Source organism: Cervus canadensis, chromosome 23, assembly GCF_019320065.1.
Source record: "Cervus canadensis isolate Bull #8, Minnesota chromosome 23, ASM1932006v1, whole genome shotgun sequence".
Classification (NCBI taxonomy): domain Eukaryota; kingdom Metazoa; phylum Chordata; class Mammalia; order Artiodactyla; family Cervidae; genus Cervus; species Cervus canadensis.
In genome coordinates this window covers 39,870,856-39,889,385 of record NC_057408.1, presented here as the reverse complement: position 1 = coordinate 39,889,385, position 18,530 = coordinate 39,870,856, and the positions used below count along the sequence as shown (strand labels likewise).

General features: G+C 41.7%; 1 protein-coding gene across 3 annotated transcripts in view; it reads right to left on the bottom strand.

The window, feature by feature from the left end:
- Nucleotides 1-17,298, bottom strand: part of GAREM1 (GRB2 associated regulator of MAPK1 subtype 1) — a 223,044-nt gene extending 205,746 nt beyond the window's left edge. For all 3 annotated transcript variants that reach the window (XM_043443677.1, XM_043443678.1, XM_043443679.1), the window contains exon 1: nt 17,166-17,298. In XM_043443677.1, coding sequence (XP_043299612.1) covers nt 17,166-17,286 — 121 coding nt within the window. In that variant the 5' untranslated portion in view covers nt 17,287-17,298. The remainder of the gene's footprint in view (nt 1-17,165) is intronic.
- Between the last annotated feature and the right edge of the window lie 1,232 nt (nt 17,299-18,530).

The window sequence follows — 18,530 nt, the reverse complement described above, 5'->3', positions numbered from 1 at the left end:
TCGCTCCAGTCTCTCCCTCCTCTAGAGTCTGTCTTCCAAGAGGAAGTCCCTCTGCCTTCCTCTTGGAATGACACAGGTCAGTGGACCTGTATAATCCAGGTTGATTTCATTTCAAAATTCATCTGCAAAAATTGCTTTTGCGAAGAAGCTCACACACAGGTTCCTGTGATCTGGCGTGGACATGTCTTTGGACATATCTTTTTGGAAGCTGCCATTCAACTCACTACACTGTGAGAGAGAGTGTGTGTGTGTGTGTGTGTGTGTGTGTGAACGCGTGCACTGTATATTGTGCCAGAGAAGAGTACTTAAGCCAAGTTCTACTGAATGCCCTCCTGTTGCCAAGGTGACACAGTTTGGAAACCACGTTGGGTGCTGGAAACACAAAAGGGAACATGAAAGACACAGTCCCTGCCTTATGGAGGTCATAACAAGTCAAATATTTTAAAGTTGGAAAATGTGGTATGATGGAAAATTATGCTCTGATTGTATACAACAGGGAACCTTGCCTTATCTGTTAAGTGTTAGATATTTTCTCAGTTAGAGATGGATTGCACAGAACATTCCTTGATTTTCAGTCTGGATTATCTTCTACCCTGTAGAAGTCCTTGTTTTACACGTATGCTTTGCACTTGAAATGATCTGACACAAAGATACTCCATGAAACTATCATAGTTCATATAGTTTAGGATGCCATCACTTGTAATACAATCATTATTTTACAACAACCAAGAAGAATAAATGCTGCTGATTAAACTATATGAGATGTCATTAATTATCAGATGCATCCCAATTTCATAGATATTGAAACATGTACCTTAGAATCAGTGAAATGTGTTCATTTCTACTCTGACGTATGTTCTCACAAATTAAAGATCTTCTGATTAAACAGTACAGCCAAGTATCAACGGTCTACCAACAATATTTTAACGCTTATTTGGCTTCACTAAGCCTCAGAATATTTTTCACCTTCTTTTCATGAGGTTAACATATGTAATTACAATTCACTAAGTCCTAAATTAAGACATTGGCTCAGCAGTAAAGAATCCACCTGCAATGCAGGAGACACAGGAGATGTGTGTTTGAACCCTATGGCGGGAAGATCCCCTGGAGGAGGAAATGGCAACCCACTCCAGTATTCTTGCCTGGGAAATGCCATGGACAGAGGAGCCTGGGGGGCAATAGTCCGTGGGGTCACAAAGAGTCGACACTAGAGCGACTGAGCACAAAAGCATATTAGGTCTCTTTAAGGCTTGAGAGAGTTTGAGAAGTCAGAAGACTGGGAAAGACTCTAAAACTCTTGGGCTGAAGCAGAAAGATGCGGCTGCTGGAATTATTGTCACTTCTTTCCAAGTCTAGAACTTGCTAAAAGGTCAGAAGAACACAATGTGTACACCTGTGTGTGTCTGGGGGCGGAGCTTGCAAATAGGGACAAGCTGGAGTGTCCAGAGGGCCGTGTGACAGGGTCATATCTGGTGGCCCCAGCAGACCCCGTGAAATGTTACAATGGAAAGAGAAGACAGGATCCCTGCTCTTGGGCGGCTTAGAAAGACATCTAAAAAGAGAAGTGATGAAACTTTTAAACACACCCGACTCCAAGCTCGTAAAGTCTGGAGGACTTTATGGAATGCAGGATTGAGATTTTGCTGTAATTCTGCACAAAGGTCATAATGTACAGTAGAAAAAGTCTCAAAGAATGATCTCTGTATGAATTCTCTTCTTGCACTTATTTCTCATTTTGTCATGCAGTTTGGGACATTGAGATATCACATCCACATTTCCCTGTGTTTTTCCTACAAAGATTTAATTTTGCTCCTTGCACATGAAATTAAGAGGAATGAGGAAGACAACGCCATCCACAATTTGTGGGGAGGTACGGAAAATATAAGAGAAATTTAAGTCTTTAAAAATGAACAGATGTGGGTCAATATGGAATTTTTAAGCAAGAAACACACATACACATTAAGAATAGTGTGTGAACTATGCTCCTCATCCCCCAAATAATGAGGTAAATCAATACACTTTCAATTAAGTAGTTTAAAAAAACAAGCTGAACTCAACTTGCAAATTCTTCTGAAATTTTGAAAGGTGCAAACTCTTACACACACACACACACACACACACACACACACACAGCAGCTTAGTAAAGTATCATTTTAAAAACAAATTCTTCCCTGGAGAAAACTTATTGCCAAAGCATCTGGTCTGTGCTTTCAGAAGGCATTTAACAAGTTACCATCATTTCCCAGACTCACCAGGGTAGCACTGATTTTCAAATGAATTAAAATTTTCTTTAGAAAAACAAATCTTGGGCCTCCCACAGCTATTGGAAAGGAAGAGTAAAGCAAGGTGATAGGCAGATCTAGCCAAACTCCTTTTCTTCGGGGACTAAAGGGATTGTTTTCAGATTTTGGTAACCATATATGTTTTTACATCACATCCCAAGGCAATCTCTGAAAGACAAGTATGGATGAAGTGTGGATTTTCTACTGTTAAAGAACAAAACAAATTTGGCAAAGATAGTTCAATTTAGTAAGCCTACTTTTGAATAGATGGACTGCCACAACAACAGTCTGGAAGAAAATAAAAATCTTATGTCATATGCAAAAATTAATTCCAGACAGACTAAAGACTTAAAATTAAAAGATCTTCCTAGAATATCTAAGGAAATGCATATACAATCCAGGAGTCACTTTCTCAGCCAAGAGTGAAAACACAGAAAAAGGAGACTTGTCTAAATAAAAATTTAAGCTCTTGAATGCCTACACATAAAATAAACAAAGTCAACAGATTCAGTAAATATAAATAAAAAATATCTCTATAATACATAAATGGCATCTAGAAATTGCCAAGAATAAATATACAACAGAAAAACCAGTAAAAATGATTTCAATTTGCAGAAGAGTAAGTCTAAGTGATAAACAGATACATAAAAAGGGCACAAAAATCACTAACGGTCAGAGAAATGCAACTTAACATAGTAAAGATCTTATTTTGTATCCATTAGGCTGGAAAATACTGCCTGTAAACTTCATATCTAATGGTTGTCACAGATTTGGAGAAATGGTATTCTCATACATCAATAATGGAAATAAGTATTGTTTCCGACTTTTCAGACAGCATTTCAGCGACTTCTATTTAATCAGTTCCACTTCTGTGAATTGGGTTTTGATATTGGGACAGAGGATTCCCAGGTGGTTCAGTGATAAAGAATCCACCCACCAATGCGGGAGATGCAGGTTTGATCCCTGGGTCAGCAAGACGCCCAGGAGGAGGAAATGGCAACCCGCTCCGGTATTCTTGCCCGGGAAATCCCACGGATAGAATAGCCTGGTGGGCCTCATTACAGTTCATGAGGTTGCAAAGAGTCAGACACAACTGAAGCGACTCACCATGCATGCACTGGGATAGAACACCTACTTTCCCTAAATTGTTTCTTCTAAAAAGATTTAATTTTTGTCCTTGCATGTGAGATTAAGAGAATCGGGAAGACAATGTCATCAAAGATGTTTTGGGGGACAAGTAAAAGGTATGTGATAGAAACCACAGAATTTTATAGAAATAATGAACAAATAAATGACATTACATACATGGAGGTTTAATGAAGTATAATTAAGAGGCCAATAACTAGAAATAAGTTGGACATCAATCAACAGAAGAATGAGTAGATCTGTACCATGGAATATTACGCAGCTGTTAAAAAGAGTGAGTTTGTTTTATACCAGATGATTTAGAAAGATTCTCAAGAGTGACATAAACAGGAAGCCAAGAAGTATGTATAATATACAAGTGTTAATAGATGTGATACAATTCCATTTTCACAAAGCAAGGACAGAATCCTATTCAGTATATGTCTTTGTATCAGGTTGGCTGGATCTGTGGGTGTAGAACCCATGGATACCAAGGGTCACTATACTATGGCCATTTTACTATACAGACTTCAGCATCGATGGATTTTGGTAACTGCAGGAGTTCTGGAACCAAATCCCCAAAGATACTAAGGGTGGACTACATATCTAATGTCAATGCAGGATTATATAAGTAGGGAGGAAATATGAAGGAAACTCCTGGATTATTAAAGTGGATTGTGTGGGCAGACAGGATTGGATTGGAGGCACGAGGGTTGATGTGAAGGGAGAAAAAAAAAGTGGTAGCTAAAATGCCTCATTTCTCTAAAATTATAAGAGTGTGGGAGAGAGGAGAATAGAGGATGCATGAAAGGACAATCACGGTTATCTCAGGGTGCTGGGACCTCAGATAACCTTTTGTTTTAACATATTTCCATGTATTCAAATTCTTAATAGTAAATACATGATGTTTGTAATTGGGAGAAATGAAATTCTACTTCAGTGTGACAATTTCAAAAACTAGGTAGACTATAAATGGTGTTTATAACTTAGTTCATGTATTTCCCTTCTTCCTTCCCTGTCTAGTCTCCACTTATTAGCATGAAACTCCTCTGACATCAATTGTATTCAAACTGTGAAGACCCTGCTCAGATTGAAATCTTCCCAAATGAGTCAAGGAGAGAGAAGACTGGAGGGAGGGCAAGAACAATTTCAGAATTCCCTGATCCTCTGTGAAGTTGGCTTGAGGCTTCTTCTCTGATGCTAAAAGATTCTCTTAAAGTCATCTTGTACTGTGCTTTCAGCAACTGCCACCTCAACCTTCTGATAAAGACAACTATTTATAGAGTCCTCAGGTGTCAAGCTGGCAACAGAAAACATTTTTGATTCCCCCATCAATCACTGCCTATACATAGAATTAAACCTAGCTTGCCTCCTCTTATCTCTGGCTCCCTTCTTAACCATTACACTGACGTCGACACTTGCACAGATATTCAGCAGAGGAAATGAAATGACATTCAAACTATCACATTTGCTTCTCTCCTGGTCTTGAAATTATCTGTGAAACTCTAGCATTTATTCTCCTGTATTCAAACTTAGATTCTAAGCTTCAGCAGGCTCTCAAGTTGCTGAAACCTAACTCTTACAAAAAAAGAGAGAATAGGAAATGGAAAAGAAACTCTAACTGCCCTAAATGCAGCACTTCAGGGTTCATTATAGATTACACATAAAAATAATGACATTGTCATAACTGTGTCCATTCATTCCTAGTCTTTAAAATCAAATAGTGATGAACTTAGTTTGTCAGCTTAGTTTTAGGCAATGCACAGGAAGTTGTCAACAGTGACGTACCAACGAGGAACCATCCATGAATTGAACTTAAATATTATACAATTATAATTTCTAACACACAATTTACATACATCCGTTGAATCATCAAAAAAGCAAGAGAGTTCCAGAAAAACATCTATTTCTGCTTTACTGACTATGCCAAAGCCTTTGACTGTGTGGATCACAAGAAACTGTGGAAAATTCTGAAAGAGATGGGAATACCAGACCACCTGACCTGCCTCTTGAGAAACCTGTATGCAGGTCAGGAAGCAACAGTTAGAACTGGACATGGAACAACAGACTGGTTCCAAATAGGAAAATGAGTACCTCAAGGCTGTATATTGTCACCCTGCTTATTTAACTTATATGCAGAGTACATCATGAGAAATGCTGGGCTGGAGGAAGCACAAGCTGGAATCAAGATTGCCGGGAGAAATATCAATAACCTCAGATATGCAGATGACACCACCCTTATGGCAGAAAGTGAAGAAGAACTAAACAGCCTCTTGATGAAAGTGAAAGAGGAGAGTGAAAAAGTTGGCTTAAAGCTCAACATTCAGAAAACTAAGATCATGGCATCCAGTCCCATCACTTCATGGCAAATAGATGGGGAGACAGTGGAAACAGTGTCAGACTTTATTTTTTGGGCTCCAAAATCACTGCAGATGGTGATTGCAGCCATGAAATTAAAAGACACTTACTCCTTGGAAGGAAAGTTATGACCAACCTAGATAGCATATTAAAAAGCAGAGACATTACTTTGCCAACAAAGGTCCATCTAGTCAAGGCTATGGTTTTTCCAGTGGTCATGTATGGATGTGAGAGTTGGACTATAAAGAAAGCTGAGCACAGAAGAATTGATGCTTTTGAACTGTGGTGTTGGAGGAGATTCTTGACAGTCCCTTGGATAGCAAGGAGATCCAACCAGTCTATCCTAAAGGATCAGTCCTGGGTATTCATTGGAAGGACTGATGCTGAAGCTGAAACTCCAATACTTTGGCCACCTCATGCAAAGAGTTGACTCATATGAAAAGACCTTGATGCTGGGAAAGACTGAGGGCAGGAGGAGCAGGGGACGAGAGAGGATGAGATGGTTGGATGGCATCACTGACTCAATGGACATGGGTTTGGGTGGACTCCCGTTGTTGGTGATGGACAGAGAGGCCTGGCATGCTGCGGTTCATGGGGTCGCAAAGAGTCGGACACGACTGAGCAACTGAACTGAACTGAACCCACAATATGGTTTTACCAAGATTTTCATGAGATTACTGACTAACCACAATGCAATACTGAACATAACATTTAAATCCAACATCCAACTTGATGAAGAAAAGTAAATTAATCATAATTATTCAATTTCAGAAACAGGTAATGCCTATTTATGAATGTTAACCAGAGAAAAATGGAATGGAAGTTTAGAAAGTGATTAAACCCCCATGAAACCTAGAGATTATTATAAACATCCTGCAAAAAAAAACAAGAATAAAGGACACTAGGATTTCATTCTTATTACAGGAGCTTTGGAGAAAAAAAAAAAAAAAAAAAAACTCTACCAAAAAAACTGAACAAATAACTCATAAAATTCACAATATGAAACAATCATTGAATTTATTCTAGTAGCCTTCAAAGTGATGCAAATTAGAAAAAGTACCAACTTTTAGATCATCTAAATTAGCAAAGACTGAAAAAAAACTCTGATAATCAATGATGCTCACTGATACTCATTAACTGCTAATGGTGCAAACTTTCCTGGCTACAATTAGCAATATACATCAACAACCTAAAAAAAAAACAAAAAAAACAAAGTTAATCCCACTTCCAGGAATCTCAAGTAATGAATGATGTGTAAAACAGACAAATTTAAGTATAAAGATAGCCTCAAAAAAACGACACTCAAAACAATTAAATGTCTAGCAAGTAGAAAATGGTCAAATACGGTTAATTGGTAATAGCAGGATTGCATTCAGTCATGACAATTTTATTTTCAAAGAAGATTAATAATGGAAGAAAATGCTCACGATATAATGTAAAATTTTAAGTTTTATATACAATTTGGGCTTCCCTGGTGGCTCAGATGGTAAAGAATCTGCCTGTAGTGCAGGAGACCCAGGTTCGCTCCCTGGGATGGGAAGATCCCCTGGAGAAGTGAATGCCAACCCACTCCAGTATTCTTGCCAGGAGAATCCCATGGAGAGAGGAACCAGGAAGGGGGAACCAGTTCATGGGGTCACAAAGAATCGGACATGACTGAGAGAATAACACTTTCACTTTCATATACAGTTTGGGCTTCCTGGGTGGCTCAGTGGTAAACAATGCTCCCACCAAGGCAAGAGTCGCAGGAGACTCAAGTTCCATTCCTGGGTCAGGAAGATCCCCTGGAGGAGGAAATGGCAACCCACTCCAGTATTCTTGCTGGGAAATCCCATGGACAGAGGAGCCTGACAGGCTATACAGTCCATGGGGTTGCAAAGGGTCAGACACGATTTAGCAACCAAACACATATACAGTTTAGTCTCACTTGATATACATTCTCCATGTACATGGCAGGCCTGCATAATAGGAAAATGTTAATAATTGTTACATAACAATTATATAACCTCTGGAATTAACATTGATCTTCATTTCTGTCATTTTCTATGTTTCCCTATAGTAAAACTCTCCATAATAATGATATTGGGGGTGATGGTGGTGAATATTAAGTACGTTTAAAAAAAGAAAACCAACACTAAGCCTCTCTGGCAAAAGAAATAGTTTAAGAAATTGGACAGCTATCCCCATTGTGTGTATCAGGTCAAGGGCAAAATCTGAAAAGTAGGCAAACCAAAAAAGAATGCGGGAGTGCCGTCTAACAACAACATCTTAAGAGTATACAACTTTTCATGCTTACTGAAAGAGTACTTCTACCTCTAGTTAAGAGCCTCTTATACAGAGCCGCTTCAAGGTTTTAGCTCAAGGATGAAGAGAGAAAAGTTGGGGCAAGAAGTTCCTACTCTCTTAACTGCGGAAGAATCCAAACAAGGAAATGTCTAGGAATTGGGGCCAAAGGCATGACTGTTTTAGTAAGTTCTGGGTAGAAGGGGAAAAAAAAAAAAAAAGGAAAGGAAAGGCATCAAGTAAAAAATCTAAAAGGCAGAGGCTGACGGGTAACTTCTAATATTCAATGACCCCCTTTCCTGCACTGTGCCCAGTTAAGATTCCACTCGCCTTCCTGTCCACGTAGGAGTGTGGAAGTCCTGACCAATGAGATGTGAGTGCAAGGCAGTGCAGGATCGATGGTGAGACACATCCTTTGGCCCTTCCTCCTGTCTGGGATGCGGACATGATGGCTAGAGCTCCAGCAGCCACTGAGAACCATAAAGTGAAAACTACCTGCTGAGGATGACAGAGCAGAAAGCCATGAGAAGCCTGGGTTCTTGTCATTCTGCCCTGTCATTCTGGACCATGTTTCTTCAGACTTTTGTTATTTGAAAAAGAAATCTCCATGTTAGATAAGCCATTATTGCTATTATTATTATTATTATTTGGTCTTGTTATACAGTTAAAGTTAACCTAAAGTGATGTACCTGGCCATGACAAGCTTCTGAAAATTTTTGTCTTGATTCTGTCTACTCTCCATGGCTCCCTTCCTCTTAACAGACCAAAGAGTGGACCAAAATAAACAGGAAAAAATAAAAGTTAAATATCTTAATAAAGCTTTATGTTATTTATTTTTAAGTAATCTGAACCTTCATGAGCTCTCTCTCTCTCTCTTTAGGCATAACTAATTAAATTGTTTTTAACTTGGGTCTGGTGCTTGATTGATTTTATGAGTCAGTGGTCCAAGGTAAAAATGGATTCCTCATTACTTTGTATGTTAACCTGAAACAAAGTGAAGGTTTCATAACATAAGCCACAGGATCAGGAATGACAATGAAAAAAAAGATATTAGGTCTTTGATTCCAGCCATCCTTGCCCACTCAAGGAAGAGAGTGGCAACTGCATGGATGGATGTCCTGCAGTTATTAGGTGAGTTTCCTCTGGCATTTCATGAACCATTGTTTGAATGGATGACAAAGTCTCTTACAACCAGTGCTTCCTAATTACCTACAAGGTAATAGATATGTTTAAAAATAGCAAAGTAAATATTTACCCTTTTCCAGTTACTTTTAGATATTTGAATCTAGTTTCCTGCTAGGAGGAAAATACTGTCAATTTGAACTAATTATCAAGAGCAAAGTTTCATTTCTAACATCTTAACATCTATTACTGAGAAAACTATCACCTTGGGGAAAAAAAAGTGACCAAGGAAATTTTTCTTTACTGAATGAAAAAAAACAACAGAACACAGCCTATTCAAAAATCTTCACAAGGATACACACATAAGCACTGCTCACAGTTCTATTCCTAAGCTATAATCAGACCTAATCATAATAACTTACTGTACATGTTAAATATTAACCTAAATAACAACTTCATAACTATAAGACTTCACATTGCATTTTAAATTCAATAACTTGATATTCATTAAACAACCATTAAGCCATCAAACTCAAGTGGTATTTAAATATTTATTTCAAAGTAGGTTTAACAATTAGCAGAATCGATTAAAATGACTTGCCTTATAGTATAAAGTAATTCTTCCACAGAGCTAGAAAAGAGCTCAGGAAAACTGGGTGTTCCTCCTCCTCCTACCACTATGTAATACTCCTGCAATGGCATAAAAGGAAACTCACTGTCTGGGATTAAGAGACTATGGTTTCAAGTCAATCTTGGGGCTATTCTAGGAAGACAACAACTGTACCAAATTAGCAGTAGTAGTTTTGCAACACTACTTAAACCAAGCGGCTTGCTTTGCTTAGAAGTAAAACCCCTGATGCTCTGAGAAGATGAAACAATGGATAGTTAAATGGCGAGCTGGCTATCCAATCAGGTTCTTATTGTAAGAGTTGACTAGTTCCAAAGATGTATGGCATTCTAAGTGATAGAAGGCTAAAAACTCAATGACATACTACATGTAATATGTGAAGAAGGCATCTGAATTTCAGAATGAAAGAACTAGTAAGAAAGCAAAGGAAAAAAAAAAAGGCCTTTAAAAAATGGGTTGTAATTGCTAGAAATTATTTAAAGATGGATAACTAATGAACCTAAGAATCATTATTTCATCATGATTTTACCAGTCTCTATTTTTCCTACTGCTAATTTTAGGACCTACCACCTTAATTTGTGTATCTCAACTGAAACAAAAGTGAAATTCTGTCAGACTTGCAGAGGCCATAGACAGCTTTAGTAATCTATTTTGGACCTTAAAAATTTTAACACTGAGATTTGTTCATTCATTTATTAAATTCTTACTGAATGCCTCCTATGTACCAGGCATTGTGCTAGGAGCTGGGAAGTAATGAAAATTTATTTATTAAATTTTTTATACTTTTAACGAAATTTGGGTAAACGTTCTTATGAAACTGGGAATAGGGGTGGAGGTTTGAGATGTGGGGAAACAACTTCAAGTGGAAATGTCATCTAAAGAAGAATTAATCCCATGAGATTTAAAAAATATTTTAGCAGGCATTTTATATTTTATCAAGTATGACAAAATAATACATAAACCAACAATAAAGAGTTATTTTTCAAGTTGCATATAATAGCTGGTTTTCTTAAGATTGATAGTCCTGCTAAAGACAAGAAGGAGTTTATGAGTCTTCCTAGAACTGCAGCTTTGTTAGTGAAAAGACAGATACCTCAGGAATCTCAGACAAAAATAAATGAGTTTACAAGCTGGTTGACTAGAACTTGCTATTTCAATAAGGAAGCCAAATGAGGTAAAGAGACTAAAATACGCTCTTTAAACTGTGATACAGTCAATCACAATGATCAAATCAGTTTTCCTTTTAAAAATGAACTGAGCATCTCAAGATTTTTTTTTTTTCTCATCACGTGGATACTCCCTTAAGAATTTCAAAATCAACATCTTATTTGAAAAACAAGAGCATTTAAAATAAGGAGCCATGTTCAAATCTCATCTTACAGGTCTAAATATTGATAACCATCCACTGTCCTCCACAAGATCCTGTTTTGTTTTGTTTTTTTTATAATTTTTAGGCATGGCCAACTCAAATACATGATAACTAGAGGAAAATGACAGTCTATAAAAGAATATTCAAGAGACTTTCTTCGTAACCTACATTGTGTATAACATACTAGACACTTCTTTCCTGCTAACAGTTATTCAACTACAGATGCTCAGAAAATCATCTTCAATCCAATAAAAGCATTGATGAGTGCCTACTAAAAATTTCAAAGATAACACTTGAATCTAGAAACACCTGTGACACTTTCAAACAGCCACGTGGAGCCTCACGGCCGTCTGAGTGGCCACCGTTGTTTCTGCTCCATCAGCTCTCTAGGCACTTGAACGGTACAGTTAAGAGGAGGAGCTCAGCAGAAAGCAAATACCAAAGCCCACAGCATGCCACACACCTGGGGCTTGGAATCAACTCTGCTTCCTCCACATGGTGAGGAGAGAGAAAATGTAGCTATCCACCCAACTGCAGCTGCCTCCAACACCTACCATCTTCATTTCTCTCTCCCTGGCAGTTCATGCAGCCTTGGTTTTCTTCTTTCTTTCAGCAAGCAGGACCATACACTCATCTTTCCTGCTATAGACAAGCATTCTGTGAACTAGAGTATGTGTCTGAAGCAAAGCCAACACTTCCCAAGGGGTTCATCATCACAGCTATGTGCTGTGCCTAATCGCTCAGTTATGTCCGACTGCAACCCCATGGACTGTAGCCTACCAGGCTCCTCTGTCCATGGGATTCTCCAGGCAAGTATACTGGAGTGGGTTGCCATGCCCTTCTCCAGGGGATCTTCCCAACCCAGAGATCGAACCCAGGTCTCCTGCATTACAGGTGGATTCTTTACCGTCTGAGTCACCAGGGAAGTGAGTCAATTTCCAAGTCCCCGACTTTCAAATATTCTCCTGTCTAAAAACTGATCTGCCTGTAACTGTGATGGAAGAACATCCCTCCCACGATGAATGGCAGCTGTCCTTCATTACCTCCCCTTTCCAAAGGTCCTTTTCCCACTTTACAAAGGCAGTACCTCTGCATCAACTTCACCAGATCTTTCTAATCTGCATTACCCCAGGGTGTAAAGAACCCAGGGCACAGGGCAACTAACAAAAGAACAAATGAAAATGCTGATACCTGCAGAGGAGTGCAAGTCTCCAGCATTTGAGTATCTCCTTTCCTAACACAGGTAATTTCCACTTCTTTGTTTTAAACAACCAAAAATATTTAAATAAAAAGGGCCTGTGGCCAAATGAAATACAAAATACTAGTTTTCGACTTATATTCTTTTCTTGGTACAGAAAGTATAAGACAGTGATCAATAAGACACTGCTTTGGGAAAGATCTCTGGTGTTCTCTTTATTTACTGCAAGTAATAAACCCTTCCTCCTAACAGAAAAAAAGAAAAAAACTATATTCCATTGGGATAAAATTCTGTAGGAGAAAGGATATGGAAATATGAATTTAAGGAGAAAAAAGGAAAGACGTAAAAATTTAACTGTTAAGAACTTATTCGTGCATTTCAAAAATGGATAACACTGAGAATCAAATATGAAGTGAAGTGAGTGTCTGACTCTGCGATCCAAATTCTCCAGGCCAGAATACTGGAGTGGGTAGCCTTTCTCTTCCCCAGGGGATCTTCCCAACCCAGGGATTGAACTCAGGTCTCCAGCACTGCAGACGGATTTGGTGGCTCAGAGGGTAAAGTGTCTGCCTGCAGTGCGTGAGACTCGGGTTCGATGCCTGGGTTGGGAAGATCCCGTGGAAAAGGAAATGGCAACCCACTCTGGTACTCTTGCCTGGAAAATCCCATGAGAGGAGGAGCCTGGTAGGCTACAGTCCATGGGGTTGCAAAGGGTCGAACACGACTGAGCGACTTCACTTTCTTTACCAGCTGAGCCACGAGGGAAGCCCAAGAATACTGAAGTGGGTAGCATGTGCCTTCTGCAGCAGATCTTCCCAACCTAGGAATCGAACCAGGGTCTCCCATATCACAGGCGGATTCTTTACCAACAGAGCTTTGAGAGAAGTTATGAGGGAATCAAATATTGATTCTACTAGTTTTTTAAACAATGCAATAACTTGAAAAGTCAATGTTGACAGTATGATGAAAAGCAACATCCTCTACAACTACTTAAACTTAGGATGAAAAGTTTTAGCCATTAACTTAGAACTGTGCTTAGAGTACAGGCTTTTACAGAATCTTTCAAGCGCTGGAAGAGCAAAAAAGTTGAAAGCATGGCTGGAGAACAACTCTTCAGAGCCCTTCCAAGAAAAAATACTGAAGAGACAGAGAAAGAACAATTTCCCCACCTACCTAGCCCTAAGTGTGGACGGGCTGATGATGCGTGAGGACTAGTATTCTCTCTACCCTCTCGGTCATAAGGACCTGGTTCTACAGCCAACAGTTTCTAAGACTGATGAGGTTAAATATCTGATTTTAACTGCGTGGCAGAACGGGGTTAGATTCTGGCTGAAGAGATGTCTTTCTTAAGGAGAACCACTAGAGTACTTTTCTTTTAGTCTCCAGAAAGACTCATGAGGCCATACTGTGGTGTTGGTTTAGTCGCTAAGTCATGTCTGACTCTAGTGATCCCATAGACTATAGCCCGCCAGGCTCCTCTGTCCATGGGATTTCCCAGGCAAAAAAGACTCACTAATTTTGTATTTATCTTAAACGATGACAAATTTCACCACTGGGGGTGGAATAGTGAATGTGTCTGGCAATTCATGAGTGATATGCAGGAGGCAGAACTGGAAAGGTCTTCCTGTGTAGTTAGTATGTGAAGTATGGCAAAAGTCCTAAAGAGTGATCTCAACAGACATGTCTGTATACCCAAGGCCCTCAGACTCTACTTTTTGCCTTCTTTCTATCAGATTCTTTACTTTCTTCGCTGCCCCTTACCGCTTTTCAGCCACTCCTTTGGGAAGCAGAAAATCGTCTAAATATGATGGATGAGGCCAGCACTTAATTCGATGTCTACTCTGTTCTAAAAATATTGACTTTCCGGTTCTCCAGCTCTCAAGAGAGACAGTGGGGCTCTTAAGAGCAGACGTTAGACCTACTCTAAATCTACTCCTGTTTAGTACAAGGAGGTAGCACAGTTTAAGATAAAAGGTCTGTCTTCAGAGTTGGAAAGTCGGCTGAAAATCACAATCCATCATTTACTAGGTATGTTGCTCAATTTCTCTAAACCTCAGGTTCCCAAAGTCCTTAAAATGGGGTGCTAAGGATTTGAGACAAGATACATCAAGCACTTAGAAACCAACCAGCACATAGTAGGCATCCGATAATCAACAGTTCTGAAATTAGATGTTTGAATTTTTTTTTAATGATTGCTTAAAATCAGCCAATAGTTTCCTCTTGGCATAATGTCAACTACTGCCACGTTTTCCCATTCCTTTCTAACCTCTCTGAAAACAAGTGATTTGGAAAATGACTACCTTTCATGTCTAAGTATAGGGTGTATGTGTGTGTGTGTGCGTATAAAATGTACCTGCAGCACTAAAGCTGGCAAAAGGACATGCACAGGGATGAGGGCTGCACAAATTTCACATACAGCATGGAGGCATGTCATTAACATGTTCTGGGCACTGCTGTGACACATTAAAAAAAATTAACGTGGACTCTATGACCAACTCTTTTTAAAGTCTATCCAAATTTAATTGGTAATCTAACACTTTCCGCCCTTCAAATTCGCAAAGTTTTGTTGGTTGTGGTTGTTTGTAAAATACTTATTATTTTAAGGTTGTAGGGAAACTGCTACTCCCATGATTCTCCCTAGAGCATGAGTATAACCTTTAGTCTCTAAAGCAATTTGGCAATGTGTAACAAGGACTTAAAAAGGATTTACATGCTTATTCAGCAGGGGAGGAATATATCCTAACCCAAACAAACAGATTTATGTATAAGAGTATTTATTACATCACAACTTAAAAATCATAAAAAAAAATGAAGCAGCTTTGGTGTCCACTGCAGGGGACTCGATGTATGGTACAGCCAACATCCCATGAAACAGCACGCAGCTCAAAAAAAATTTTTTTTAAGTAAGATGGGATTAAGTGAAAGGACGAAAGTATAAAGCAGTATTTGGCTATGATTCCAAATTTGTATACGCCACTGTGATCCTCAAACAGTAATAACAGAAACTTTACAATAAGGAATTGGAATTACACACAGTGATCAAAATCCATTCCACAGCTTGAAAGGACACACTGCTAAGACTTGCTACCCACGTCCTAATTTGAAAAAGAAGTGTGGGATGAGTACACTGCTGATTCAGATCCTTTTTATGAATGGCAGGGAGAGGAAAGTGGATTGTAAAGCTGAAAGTTATGTCTGCAACTGACATTCAGCCTCTTAAAATTTTCAGTTTAATGAAACTTTTGGGTGACTTTTACACCACACACACCCATGTTCACCATCTAGCTAGTAAGTTTTGGTGAAGTGAGCAGAGATGAGAGATAGAAAAAAGTGAGGAATCATATAACCTTTCAATATACACAATTTCACACAATGTAAGAATAAATGAAACTGAATACACACACACACACTCTCTCTCTCTGATTCAGACCTGCAGATACATATTTAAAGCACCCCCACTCTAAACAGAAGAAATGCCTCAAAGGTACCACTTGACCCTCCCTGAACTCACCTGCCCTTCATCCCTACTTTTAGAACTCCTAGCTTATTCCCAATGCCCACGACTACCACCACCAATTAAACAAAGCTAGTAAGCTCGGGGAGACTGTTTTACAGTGTTCCTGAACTCTCCTGCCTTTTTTTTTCACATCAGTACTTCAAACGTCTAATCTAACTCCTCAGAAGAAAGGGAACAAAAATGCCTTTGGACGCTTATAAAGTCTCAAGTTACACACGCTTGGACTCTAGAGAAAAAGGAGCAACCCAAGTCCTTTCAGTAGAAATGACACCTTTCTGCTCAGTACTGATTTGGCGTGAGTGAGCACAGCTTTATCTACTTGCCTGCCAGCCTGGGCCCAGGTGCTTCAAGTAGCCCCATAGCAGAGGCCAGGTTGTTTCTGCAAACAGTCTGAAACCCACACGAAGCCAAAATCAACATAAGTTATTATGAAAACACAAAAGGCAAAACACACCTAAACTGCCACCTTGTCTGTCACAGCTCTCAAACTGAAAAGTATCTTGACAGTATGCACATCTATCTACCTGTTTGCAGATGTCAACCCGCAGAACAAACAGCTGGGAGAGGTGGGGTTAGTATCCGGTTGTCAATTTCAGGAAACACCAGCATGTGTGTCTTAGTTCAGAGCTCAGGTTCCAGGTCAATACAGGTTTTCGGGACTTCAATTTTTTTTCCAGGTTGGAAATGCGCTAAGCTAATAATTAACCTTAAGCATACCATCACCTCTACTGAAAACATTTGCTACACACAGCGCTAAATTACTTTCAGTTGGCTTAAACAAAACAGACAAGCTGTAATAAAATGTCTGAGAAATGTGATCTCTTTCATTGGTCACCCAGGACCTTTCCCCCTAAAATCTGCTCCTTCTTGGGGAGGGGAGGGGGAGAGTAGACAAAATAAAGATGCCACCCGAAGCACAATTATTTTGTGAGAAAGTTACCTAAGCTAACTCTTCAGGGCTTCTCAGGTTGAGTAATTCTTGCAGGCGGGTAGGGAGGGACAGCTCGCCTCCAAGATTACTATCTGCAGAGGTTTCCCTAATGTTGATTTTTTTTTTTTTTTTTTTTTTTTTGGCGTCCTTTTTAATTATCCTGCAAGGGCTCTGATTTTCACATCTCTAGCTGCTGCTGGGGGGACTTGAGAGCGACGCGCCAGGGCTGCGGCAGCCGCTCGGGCCAAGTCCAACGCCGGGGGCGGGCAGCCCACTCCCCACCGGGTCCCACCCTCCCCGGCACAGGCGCGCACAGCCCAGCCAAGACTGCGGTTCGCGGGCGGGGACTCACCGCTGTCCAGCCGCGCGATCTGGGGCAGTCGGTAAGTGCTGACCAGCAGGTCGAGCGGAACGGCCACCGAGCTCCACTTCACATCCTTGAGGCTGCAGCCCAGCGAAGGCGCCGGGTCCATCTTCCCCGCCTCCTCCGGCCCCGCGCTCCCGCCGCCGGCACCACCCCGCGCCTTGGCGGCCGCCGCTGCTCGCGCTCGCGGAGCTGGGACGCGCGGGGGGCGCCCGGCACTCCGGCCGCGGGCAGCCCGGGGGCGCGGCGGCGGCTGCAGCGGCCGGGAGCGAGGGAGGGACGGAGGGGGCCCGCGGCCGGCTCAGCTGCCGCTGCGGGGCATGGCTGGGGCGCCCCGCGTGCCCTCAAGCCGGGAGAGGACTCGCAGCAGCCCCGCGGCGGCCGGGGTGGCTGCGGCGGCTCCCGCTCCGCCTCCTCCTCTGGCCCCGGGTCTGCAGCTGCGGCGGCCGCCCGCTCGCCTCCTCCTCCTCTCACCCCTCCTTCCCTCCGCCTGGAGCGTGTGAGGAGGAGCCGCGGGTCTGAGAAACGCCATAGCAGCGCTCCCAGCACTGACTAATCAACAAGGTGCGAGCAACGCCTGCGCAGCTCGGAGAGACCCCGCCCCCGCCTCCCCGGCGCCGCCCGCCCCGCCCCGCCCCGCCTCCCGCTCGGCCTCCCCCGCCCCCCGCAGCCGGGCGGGCTCGGCTCGGCGGCGGCTCCCGGATCCGGCCCCGGCGCGGGCGTCTGGGCGCGCTCCGCAAGCTTTAGCTCTCGCTCCCCCGTCCGACCGCTCCGGCGCCTTGCAGCCTCGCCCGGCGCCGCCGCGCGCCCGCATTCCTTCGCTTCCCCGGGGCCTGCCCGGAGGGCGCCCCGGAGGAACGCGGCGAGCTCGGGAATCTCACTCGTCTTGCAGATGTAGCTCCCTCTCCGGTCCGCCCCCCACCGTGGCGCTGGAGTTGCTGCTATAGGGCGCAAGAGATCTGTGTGGTGCCCATCTCTTGAGAGTGCCACAGCTGGGAAAAGCGTCCCCTGGCGTGCCTCCCCCAACCCCGCCCCGACAGCCCTACAACTCTCCAGAAACGCAGCTGGAAGTTACCCCCTTGAGTCTAGACTCTGGCTACAAGGCGGAATGAAAAAGGCCTAATCACCGAGAAACAGAAAGGTAACGAATGATCTAGTACCCACAGGAGGGAAGATGACTGTCGGGTTGGCACCTTCATTGTACCGACAGGCTGCTGGAGACAGCGGAGATTGAGACCAACAACTAGAGGCACGCCAATTTACTGGCAGGCGACGGGAACCAGCTGTTGTCACATGCTTTTCTCACTCATTTCTCTCCCAGGGTTGGAATAATTCTCGTTTTCTAGATATACG